Genomic DNA, 11,839 nt, shown 5'->3' on the forward strand with positions numbered 1-11,839 from the left:
CTCCTGGAAGCACAGCTCACACCTTGCTGCTCTAGCTACATGCCCAGGCAGCCTGAGCCACCTGCTGCCCCAGCCCCACTTTGGCTTGTAAATCGGGGGGAGGTCATAGCTACCGGCCCAGGGGAGAGCCTAGGAGGGAGGTTGGGCTGGGTGGATGAGCCATAAATGGCACAGGGTCTCTCAGGGGGTTGGCTGAATGACAGTTGCCCTCTCTTCCCAAGGGGGTTTGCAAGGGCTGAGGATTTTAGGGCTCTCCAACCTTAGGGTAACCTGCACCCAGACTGGATTTGCTGTGCTGGGCCTCCACGTGCATTGCAAAGGGGAAGTGAGGCTCAGTGGGAGCCTAAACCCTTCATGGAGATTCCTGGGCTGTGCCCAGGGCCAGCTCTAGCCATTTCGCTGCCCCAAGCATGGCGGCATGCCACGGGGGGGCACTCTGCCACTCACTGGTCCCGGGGCTCCGGTGGACCTCCTATAGGCGTCCCTGCGGAGGGTCCGCTGGTCCCGCGGCTCCGGTGGACCTCCCACAGGCATGCCTGCGGATGCTCCACCGGAGCCGCGGGACCAGCGGACCCTCCGCAGGCACGCCTGCAGGAGGTCCACTGGAGCCGCTTGCCGCCCTCCCGGCAACCAGCAGAGCACCCCCTGCAGCATGCCACCCCAAGCACGCGCTTGGCGCTCTGGGGCCTGGAGCCGGCCCTGGCTGTACCTGTCACCTTGGCCTCTGGGTGCAGGGGTCAGCAGGAGGACAGGCCCATGGCAGCTGGGGGGTGACCAGGCTGAGCAGGATTCCAGGGGAGGGCGCCCCAGGGGGGGGGACTGCGTGGAGAGGGGTGGGCTCTGCTCTGGACTTGCTGCACTCCAAGGGCAGGAGCTGTGCGCCCGGGGGGGCTGGTATCCTCCATGCAATGGGCGGGAGCAGCTTGGGCCCCCTGAGGCCGGTGCAGGGGGGCGAGGGAGGGAGCAGCCGGCGCTGCGGCCTGTGGGGCTGGCGTCCGTTGTAAGGGGTGGGACGGAAACCTGACACTTCCCTTGTTCCTCGCCGGGCCAGGGCGGGCCGGGGGCGGGGGCCTTCCCCCCGAACCAGCCGGGGCGGGCTATAAAGTCCAGCCTGAGGAAGCCGAGCGCAGCGGCCGGGCTGGGCCCTGCTGTGCCGGGCCGCGCATCATGGGCTTCTTCCAGCGCTGCGTGGCCAGGAGCCTCCTGCAGGGCCAGCGGAGTCTGGGCGGCCCCGCGCCCGGCTCGGAGCGCCTCAAGCCGGAGGCGCCAGCAACTCGCTCGCTGGGGCCTGGCTCCAGGCGCCCCTACAGCGCCGGTGAGTCCGAGCTGTGCGGAGCTGGGGGCCGACCCCCCCCCCCCCGCAGCGCCGGGGGCTTCCCGGCCTCCCATCCCCCAGATGCAGCGCCGGGGGCTCCCCCCGCTGGGTGTTTCTCCGCTCGGGGTTACCCAGCAAGGCACCAATCGCACCCCCGCCCCGCTCCCCATCGCAGCGCCGAGCAGCATCAAAGCCCGGCGGAGCCCTGGTGTGTGAATGGGACCAGCTGCTCCGAGCCCGGCCGCCCGGCGGGACTGGCCCTCTGCACCCGACGGGCATGTCTGCAAACCAACAACAAAGCCCCCCGCTGCTCTGATCGCTGCCGGCCGGGGCGCCCCCTCCTAGCCTTTGTCTCGTAAGCACAATATCTCCACGTGCATGGGGAACACCTCCCCCCTTTCCAGTTTGTTTGCTTTGGTTTCCAGTCCCTCCGTGGATGTGCCTTCTCTGCTGCTTCTCAGCGGGGTCATCAGCTGGCTGGGTCTGTGATCTCACCGCCTGCGATTGCTCCCTCCCGGCTAGCCCCGTGCCCAGAGCTGCAAGCCCCAGGCATCTGCTGGCCGACAGCCCTTTCGGTGGGAGGGGGGCTGGCTAAAACTCCAGGGACTGAGGCTGCCAGATCGTGCTGCTGCTTTGCACTGGGACCCTCTTCCACCACCAGTTCTCAGGGCCGGGACTCCTTGCTTATAAATCGGGTATGAAATCCTCTAGAATGAAAAATGCACACAGCATCCTGGTGAAATTTTTCTCCCATGCTGCTTTATCGGGAGGTTAAACTGTAACCTGGAACAAAGAAGGCAGGTTTGTTTACTTCTATTTTGTTCCTCAGAATGGCGCTTCGGAGTGGGGGGTGGGATTCGATGCTGAGCACTGGTCCCTTTGTCACTGTGGAGAAAGTTGATGGGTCTCCCTCTGTTGCCTGGGCCAAGAACACTCAATGCCTCTGTCCAACCAGCGTGATCCCTGTTTTCCGTGTTCTGGTCAGGGTCCAGAATGTTTTCCAAGTTTCTGGGAGGAAAGAGGAAGTATTTAAGACAGTGGAGCTTAAATGCAATCAGCCCTTCCCAAGTTGATGAAGGGGGCGGTGCTGGCCGAAAGATGAAAGCTACCCCCATCCTTGGACTCCCCTCTGCATTTGGCATGTGTCCGGCCGTGCCTGCTCTAGAAAATTCACATCCTTTCTTTCAGCTGCTCTAGTGCTAGCAACAGCGCAAGTGCTAGGATAGACTGGGTCCAACATCTTCAGCAGTGTCACAGCCTCCTAAGTGCCGCCTGCACCAGCGCCTGCACCATGGCTAGGGATGCGTCTGACACTGGAGCCTTTTCCATGGATGAGAGGTGGCTGTGGGTGACAGGCTCTGTGGGTCCTACATCCCACGCTCTTCCTACTCCTCTTTTCCCTGTATTCTCTCCTCCTGTTGCAAAGGCCTCTGCTTGAGAGAAGTGAGAACTTTAGTTCCTTCCAGTTAAACTGGAATTTAAAACTTTTGGGTCTTTCAGAAATCCCCTGTAATTTAGCAAATGAGGGAAAGATTCAAGCTGGCCAGGTATTTCATTTGGCAAGCAGGTTCTCCTCTCCAGTCCGTCTGTCTGGTCTAAGTAAAGTGCACTGCCCTGGGGCTGAGCATAGGCCAGGCCTCGGTTACTGAAAGTGTGCTGTGCTGCACTAGACTGGAGCCTCTGCTTACAGTCACCAGCTGGCTGCAGTTCGAGCCTGGCTCCAAGCTGTGTCAGCCCAACACCCAGCAATAGCTGCAGCTCGGCAAACAATTGGGCATCAAATAATGCACAAGTGTGATGCCCCAAGTTAAGGTGCAGCTCTGACATGGGCCTTGCTGCACCGTAGAACTAACTGTGTGTTAGCCCTGATTACTGGGACTCGTTTGTCCTGCGTGTGTGGATGGGATCCAGCTGAGACTCAGAGACTAAGGCCAGAAGGGACCATGTAGTCTGACCCAACCCTGTGGCACTGGAGTCCCTGAGGACTGTCCACACCATGAATCTGACAGGGTTTAAGCCTGCACTCAAGTATAGCTCTGCCTGTGTGGGTTATAGCCACATGTGGGGCAAACAAAGGGGGCTGAGGGGGAGATATGTCCAAGTCTCCTGAGTCCCCCGTTCCATGATCAAACCACAGAATCATGCCGCTGCCTCCATCAATTCTCCCTCTGCTTTTCAGTGGAGATGGGATGAGCCTTCGGCTTGGTCTGACTTTAAAAGTCATGTCGACATAGCCTGTCAGATGTGAATAAACCATGTTGCTATGCTGACCTACCCCCCAGTGTAGATGCAGCTGTGTCGAGGGCAGAGTGTCCATTGCCAGAGCTAATTTCCTCTGGGGAGGTGGTGGTCCTACATCCATGGAAAAACCCCTTCCAGGGGTGCAGGCTGTGTCTGCACGATGGGATTGTGCTGGCAGAGCTATGCGGCTGTGTCCATGTGGGGTCTTCCTATCCTGGACCATTATTTAGTGTTGCCAGTTCAGAGGAGCGGCTGCAGCCTGCCCCGGGGTGGCTGACCTGATTCTTTGTTGGCATACAACCTGTAAAGTGTGTTGGGACCCCACAACTTAATGCAAATCACATACATTTTGTGTAGCCCCTCGGAGGTGGCTGGCGAGAACACCCAGCCAAGTCCAAACCCACCCAAAAGCCTCCTGAGTCCTGTCTCCCCCGCTGAGGCCAGGGGCTACTCATCTTTCAGCACCTGGGAAGAGATTGCAGGCTGGAGCGAGATCTAAAGAACTGTGTCCCTTCCCCATGGAGCTGGCTGAACCCAGGCCTGGCCTTGGGAGTCACTGGTTAATACCAAGGGGCTGAGCTTGGAAACAGATGAGTCCCATGAGGCCTCCAGCTTGGTTCCTTCCAATTAGCAGACAGCTGAGCCTCAGCTGTCTGAAAGGGGACAGGTGGGATCCCCTTTGCTTGGTAATTGGGGGGGGAATCCTGCAGGAAGATGTCTTCCCATATCCTGGGGAATGGCTAGCTTGGCCCATGTGCTCCCTCTGGTACAATACACACAAATCTAGCCAGGCACTGTCCCAGCAATCAGACCTATGAGCCAGGAGGTCTCAGGAAGCTGGAGTGGAAATCCCTCATACACTCCCCTCCCCCTGACCCATGGTAGGAGTCAGGGAAGAGAGGGAAGGTTCTGCCTTGGTGAGCTGGGGTGGTCAGGTCACCTCATGCAGAAGGGAATGAAGGGTGCCCCCTATGAGACAGGAGTGGGAGAAGGAAATAATTGGGCTGCCCAGACTGGCAGAGTAGGGGCAAGGCAATGGGCCAGATGGCAGAGCTGAAAGTGAAGAATTCAGCCTGGATAGTGGGGGGTGGGCTATGGGGAGGCAGTGGAGGGCAGCGATCTGGGTGGGAAGGAGACTGGAGTGGTGTCTGCAGCTGTTTGTTGGAGGCTGGCACCGTGGCTCCTGCTTAGTAGCTCTTCCCACAGAGATGCTGCAGGCTGCTATGCTTCGTGCTCCCCCTATTCGGGAGCACTTAGCACAGTGGCTTGTTTCTCCGGCTCCCTGCAGCCTTGACACAGCTCCAAGCCCAAGCCCAGCCCATTGCTAGTTCAGCCAAAGCAGTAGTCCTGCGGGGTAGGGGCTAAGCTGAGAGGGGACGGGGGGGCACAGAAACCATTCCTCAGTCTGAAGACCCTGCAAACTCCTGGTAGGCCCAGGGGCTTCCTGCACATGTCATCTCTCCCCACCTGGCTCTTGCATGGGGAGCTCCAATTGTAAGCTCCTATTGGATCCAGAAATCTTCCCTCCTGCCTGGTCTGTGCTCCCTGTGCTCTCTCACTGCAGAGAGTCACCAGCAAAGGGGAACTGAGCACCAGCTGCCTCTCTCTCACCCCTCTGTGTTCCCTGGCTGAGCCAGGCCCTTCCAGCTGATGCAGTGACTGCAGGATACAAGGCACCGCAGCCCTCAATAGTTCCAGCTGGTGACTAGAGATTTGGCTTAGGGATATGTTGTAGTTCCAAAAGGTGAGGTGTGTGAATAGGTGAAGATGATCCAGCTGGAGTGGTGTCCCTCGCTGCCAGCAGAGAGCAAGAGGGACATTCTTCTCTGCACGTCCCATGGCCCTAGGGGCTTGCTCTGCAGGAGCCTGGTGCTGGCACTGAGCAGAAGTGAGGGCTGAGGAAGGGGGGCTGCTAGCGCTGCTGCTGCGGCCTGTGCCTCTGGCTGCAGGCTCCAGTCTGAGCAGTCCAGCCCCAGTTGCACCTTGTGTAGTCACAGGCTTGTAGCTACTCTGGGAAGGGAATGTTGCATTTGAGGCAGTGTGGCCTAGTGAGTGGAGCACTGGACAGGGACTCCGGAGACCTGGTTCTATTCTTGGCTGTGTGGTTGGGTGATCTTGGGCAAGTTACTTGTCCTCCCTGTGTCTTTCCCCCTCTAAAATGGAGGTGAGGATACTGCCCTGCTTTGAGAGCTGAGGCTCCTGAGACCACAGTAACTGTCTCTGCCCACACTCAACCACCATAAGCCTCCCTGCTTTCTGGACAGGTATACCCTCAGGCAGGCCAGCAAAGGGCACAAGGCAGAGGGGGGTACCTCTTGGCCAGGCACCCTTCCCTGGTACCTACCATCCAAGGAGCTAAAAGCCCTTTGCAGACACTAACAAAGTCAGTCTCAGCCTGGTGGGTCAGTGTCATTCTCCTTATTGTGCTGATGAAGAAACTGAGACATGGAGCGGTGATATGACTTCCTGCAAGTCAGTGACAGAGCTGGGCATAGGCCCAGGGATTCTGACTCCCAGGCCTGTGCTCTATCTGCTGTACATCACTTCTGCAGGTCAGCCCCAAGGCACTGCCTGCCTTTCCTAACAACCAGCCCCCAAGGCTCTGACCCCTGTGCCTTTGCACTGACTGCAGGAGAGTCCCGCCCTCTGGCTCTTGGGGGCCTGAGCCCAGCTCCCAGGGCTGTGACTCCTCACTGAGCAGGAACGATGTTTGCATCCTGTGCTCTGGTTGGGCTGCTGCGATTGGCTTGTCCTCGCAGGGTATTGACTGCAGAGCAATGCTGGCAGGTCTCCAGGCTGGCAGGGCCCCCAGGGAGAGGGCATTCCTGATCTGCTGATGCCCATGGGTAATGTGCACCGTGCTGCCCAGTATCCCAGAGGATTTTCCATCCCGCATCTACCCATTGGTCCCGCTGGTCCGGCATCTTACCACTAGCTGCAGCTAGTGCCATCTTCCTTCAGAAGGAGGTGGGAATCTTGCAGTGCACTTGAACAATTGGACGGTTACAGATAGGTGGGGAGTGAGGTTAACTCCCTTGAGCCTGCTGCTTGGCTTGGTCAGTCCTTTCATTAACACCCACAAGATCCATGCTGGCGATGACTGAGTGCACTGTCCCCAACACCGTGTCTGCCTAGAGTAAGGGTTTGCTGGGTGGTTCTAGGAACAGGTGTTGATCTTCCAGATCCTGTATTCTGAGCTCTTGCTCCAGGAGTTTCTGCTCTTTGGCCCCGCACACCCACTCTCTTCATGTGCCAGCAGGGTACTGATGTTGTGCCCATCACCATGGTATCTGAGCGCCTGGGCTTGTCCATCTGCTGCTGCCCCAGGGGGATTTTTGAAGGGCTCAGATTCCTTAAATTGTTCCCAATCCTCAGTCGTGAGAGATGCCAAGCACCCACAGCTCCCATTGCAGGACCAGTGGATGCTCAGCACCTTGTGGGAGCCAACCCTGTGAGAGAAACCTACCCATCCTGCATTGCCCAGGTGGGGCCAGGCAGCAAAACTCAGGCAGTGCTGGGAATCCTGCTCCAACTTCTGGCTCCTCCTGCCGACACCACGGGTCTGAGCGGCATAACCAGCTGCAGAGTGAAACCAGTAACTCCTGTTCCCTGGTCGGGTCCTTGCAGGGCTCCCTGTGCAGCTGCTGGGAGAAGGATGGTTCCCAGTTTCACTGTGTTTATGGACAGGTGACCTGGGCTGTAACCTGCCCTTCTCCCTTTCTTGCTGCCCATTAGGGATCCCGGGGATCCAGGAGCGGACGCTGGTGGCGGTGAAGCCAGATGGAGTGCAGAGGAAGCTGGTCGGTGACGTGATCAAGCGCTTTGAGAGGCGCGGATTCAAGCTAGTTGGCATGAAGCTGCTCCAGGTACCTGCCTGCCACATCCCAGAGGACAGCCTGGTTTTCTGTTCCCGGGCCAGGTGACTAGAGACCTGGACAGACCAGCTAGATGGCAGGGGGACGTTAAAACATGGCCTGGATTTCTGTTCTGATGGAAGTGAGGTACTATCAATGCTGGCCTGAGCCAGGCCATGATGGCAGGAGCTGTCTAACCTTCCCCAAGAGTCATAGCTCGAACATGGCCCTCAGCACCCCCTGCTGGTCCAGTCCGGAGCGTAAGTGTCTCCCAACGCATCCTGCAGCTCTGGCGCTCCATTCCCTGCCAGTTCTGTCCCTCTACACTCCACTATTGCAGGCTTGAGCCTCACCCCCACATCTCCCACAACCTCTCCCCTGCATCGCCTGGCCTCCATTATTGCAATCCTGCAAGCCCCAACTCTGTCCTTGCCCTTAAATCCTGGCCAGCTGCCCCATGCTATTCCAGTTTCAGGCTTTCTGAGCCAGAGGCAATTGCCACTAGTATGCTGTTTCGTGGTATGAATACAGGCCCGCTAGGGATTAGACAGAGTTCTCCAGGCTAAGCTCCTTGGTGATTTGAACCAGAATCTGCTGGGGTGTGAGTCCAGTCCATTAACCCTTTGTCCACTGACCTCTAAGTCCCCACTCCACCCCCTCGGATCCACAAATTGTGGCCAGAGGCAATGAGACACCCCCTTCATTGGTGCAATGGGACAAACAAGAACTGAAGTTGTTTGATCAGCGGCTCCTGCCTCTGCAGCTCCCCCAGAAATCTGGGTAGAGCCACTCTCTGCACAAGGAAGGTGCAGAGGAGACACTGAGTACTGGGAGTTGCTGGATGAACTCTCTCTTCTGGCCATAGGGAGGGGGTATTGATTTCCCATTGGGTCCTATCTTGGGCTCAGGGCTTGCTTCTTACTTTGGGGTCCCCCCTTCTTCCAGGCCAATGAGGGGCTCTTGGCAGAACATTACCATGAGCTGCGGAGGAAGCCCTTCTACCCAGCACTGATCCATTACATGACCTCAGGCCCAGTGGTTGCCATGGTAAGGCTGCAAGCCCAGTTGACGTGTGTGCGTGTGGTTAGGGGCAAAGGGTGTGGGGGAAGGGCACAGGGGAAGGGTGGGGTGGGTTAAAGGTGATGGGTGGGGATGGGGATGTAGGACATTACTTTAGTTTCATTGTTGATTTCTCTCAATGAAAGGGAATCTTCCAACACGTTCTGTCCTGGAATCCACCTTCTCTGGGGCTTTGGTTTCTAAAGTCGGTTTGTTCAGCCCCAGATCCAGTGCTTAATTTGTGCCAGGGCTGAGCCCCGGCACCTCTGGAACTGGCTGTTCAGAGCCCCAGCACCTCTGGGCATAGGCGCCAACTCCGTGGATGCTCCAGGGCTGGAGCACTCACAGAAAAAAATTGGTGGGTGCTCAGCATCCACCGGCAGCTCCTCGTGGCACCACCCAGTCCCCCGCTCCAGCTCACCTCCACCTCCTCCATGAGCACGCTGCCGCGTCCTGCTTCTCGCTAGTGCCATGAAACAGCTGATTCACAGGGCAGGAAGGAAGGGGAGAGGAGGGGGAACGCAGCACACTGGGGAAAGAGGTGGGTCCGGGGCAGGGATTTGGGGAAGGGATCCAATAGGGGCAGGGAGGGGGCGGAGTTAGGGTGGGGACTTTGGGGATGGGGTAGGAATGGAGGTGGTGCCAGGGGAAGGGATGGGGTGGAATTGAGGTGGGGCCGGGGCAGGGGGGGCACAGGCACCCACTGGCGCTAGAAAAAGTTGGCGCCTATGCCTCTGGGGATGCCACTTCAGAGCCTCGGCACCTCTGGGCTTTCTGTGTCACTTGTGGATATAAGACAATTGCTTGAGCCCCCGCACCTCTTGCATTACAAATTAAGCACGGCCCAGGTGCAAGTGGAGAATGTTTCCTGCCCAGTGCAATACAGGGGACCATATATTGGGTGGACCTGGGACCTTCCCTTGCTGTGCTGGGAACCAGCACCTGTCCCCCATGAGCACGGGAATTGGAAAGTGAGGATGACCAGCCTTATGTGCCCGCCCCAGCTGGGTGAAGCTTCAGTGTAAACACCATGAAAGCCCCTTGCTCCAGTGACCTGCGGAGGGGCTTAGGATCATGATGGGTGGGGAAGCCTGTGGTGACATCAGTCCCAGGTGCAGCCCCTCACCCAGGCCCAGATCTTGCTGCTTTGACACTCGCTCAGCCCTTTTGGCTTTGACCTTGGTTTCCGTTCATTTTTCGTCCCCGCACATCACACTGTCTCTGTCCTCTGCTCCGCTCCCTTCCCCCACAGAATCAGCGCTCACAGTGCCAATGCTGCCAGTGTAGGCCCAGGACTCTGCGCTGTGGCTAAGCTTGGCGTGGCCCTCCCCTGCCTTGTGCCTGGCTGGCTGTCCCACTCTGCTTCTTTCACACCAGGTAGGAGGAGTCTGATGGGCCCGAGGAGCTCAACATGATCCCAGGCATCCCGGCCTTTCCCAGTACTCAACCCTCTTCTGCAAGACCCAGACAGTCTGCATAGACCAGTTCATGGCCCTGAGATCGGACCTGAAGGGGGCACCCAGTTTGGCTGCTGGAGCAGAGTTCAGTCTCCCCACAGTGGTTGTGGAATGAGAGTTTCTGTGCAGCTTGCCCTGTCTCAGCTCACACAGCCTGTGTGTATTGCAGGTATGGGAAGGTTACAACGTGGTCAGGACTTCCAGGGCCATGGTAGGAGATACCGACTCCGCTGAAGCCAAGCCTGGGACGATCCGAGGAGATTTCAGCATCCACGTCAGCAGGTACAAACCACACCGAGCCAGCCAGCCAACTAACTCCAGCATGCTGGGCAGTGCCATGTGCCATGCTGGGCAGTCCCACAGACCTGAACCTCCTTGGCAGCACCCTGGCATCTGAGACAGTCTGTGTCTTGAGCCTCCTGTAGACCCATCTGTGGACAGCATTACTGTAGAGGGCCAGTTGCCCCATCCCAGTGGCATGGAGTGAGGAGAAAGTACTCATAGGGAGGGTAGCTAATGAAACTGTGGGGAGATGCTGGGGAGGAATGAAGTAACACTTAAGTGACCAAGGCTATGATATGAGCATATCATCCATTTGTGGTGGCCAGAGGCAAGGGGAAGGGTCTCAGCTGCAGGACCATGTTCCCAGCGGCACCCAGGTTGTGCCCTTGAGGCTGCATATCTGCCATCCTTATCGCGGGTTTCTCTTGGCTGCAGGAACGTCGTTCACGCCAGTGACTCAGTGGAGACGGCCCAGAGGGAGATCAGTTTGTGGTTTCACAGCAACGAGTTGGTGGAATGGGACTGCTGTGACTACAGTAACACTTATCAGCTCTGAAGGCCTCTCCTGTCCACGTTGCCTGACCCAGGATCTACTACCTCTGACAGCGTTGCCTTTCTGTAGTTCCTCGGGGCCCAGCGAGCGTGCCACAGGTCCTGACGCTGCAGAGTGGAGGCCACGCTTCCTTCGCGTTGACTCTACTAGAGGGCTGTACCTCCCTTCACCCTGCTGGCTACCAGATGTGGCAGACTTGCTCCTCTTGTCAGCCTAGTGCCAATAAACCTTTGGGGATCTGATGTGCTTGAAGGAAGAACGATGGGGTTAAGTCCTTGAAGGATTCATATTAAAATCTAATTTGTTACAAATGTGACTCTGGTTTCCCTTCCTCTTTTGTTTTCTTGCCTTTCTTGTGGGGTGAGGTTGGAAGTGCTTGTGGGGCCAGCAACCACCTCTGTTGTAATATGCCACATAAATGGAGTAGCCAAGGGGCAACCCAGTCCAAACCCCTGATTTTTCCTAGATCTATTATTGTGGAACAGTCTGAGGTAGCTGGGTAGTTGGCACTGTCCCCCATATCTAGCAGCATATTGGCAGCTGATTTGAGCTTGGCAATGCGCCCTAGTGGTAGGACAGAGACGCAGAGCAGGAGAGTGGATAGGGCTGAGCCTGGTGGGATTCTGCAGGTGGGCTGTGGAATAGGAGGAGCAGCTGCCTGTCTTGACACTCTGGGAATCTGTCTGGCGGTGAGCAGAACCTTTGGGGGACAGCTCCATCAACTGGATCCAACAGAATCCACCTGGGTAACGCGTCCTGCTCCATAGCTATGAGACCACCTGTGTGTGCATCTGTGCCACAGCCTTCTCAGTGACCTAGTCCAGCAAGGAAAGCTAGCTAAAGAGATGGTTTGGGGTCTGTGGATCTTCTCATTCCGAGTGTTGGCTGGACTGACACATGCTCTAGGCCTCCTGGGCAGTTGCTCTCCTCGAGTGATATATTGACCACACCAGTGCAGAATGGCCCCAGGTGTTTGTCACTTGATTTCGCAATCCACAAGGGGCACAGACATCCCATAGTACTTCCAGGGCCTCTACCACTCTGACTCAGGAAATGCTAACGGGGGTGGCATGGTGCT

General features: G+C 57.5%; 1 protein-coding gene across 2 annotated transcripts; it reads left to right on the forward strand.

Moving 5' to 3' along the window:
- The first annotated feature begins 1,161 nt into the window (after positions 1 to 1,161).
- On the forward strand, positions 1,162 to 11,077 carry NME4 (NME/NM23 nucleoside diphosphate kinase 4). 2 transcript variants are annotated; one of them, XM_050968484.1, is made up of 5 exons: positions 1,162 to 1,315; positions 7,292 to 7,422; positions 8,356 to 8,457; positions 10,096 to 10,208; positions 10,644 to 11,077. In XM_050968484.1, the coding sequence occupies exons 1-5, from the start codon at positions 1,168 to 1,170 to the stop codon at positions 10,762 to 10,764; spliced, it is 615 nt and encodes a 204-aa protein (XP_050824441.1). In that variant the 5' UTR covers positions 1,162 to 1,167; the 3' UTR covers positions 10,765 to 11,077. The 2 variants fall into 2 exon arrangements, with proteins under 2 accessions (XP_050824441.1, XP_050824443.1); XM_050968486.1 differs by lacking the exon at positions 8,356 to 8,457.
- Positions 11,078 to 11,839: the final 762 nt, after the last annotated feature.

The sequence above is a fragment of the Gopherus flavomarginatus genome, chromosome 9 (assembly GCF_025201925.1).
Source record: "Gopherus flavomarginatus isolate rGopFla2 chromosome 9, rGopFla2.mat.asm, whole genome shotgun sequence".
In the NCBI taxonomy this organism is placed as follows: domain Eukaryota; kingdom Metazoa; phylum Chordata; order Testudines; family Testudinidae; genus Gopherus; species Gopherus flavomarginatus.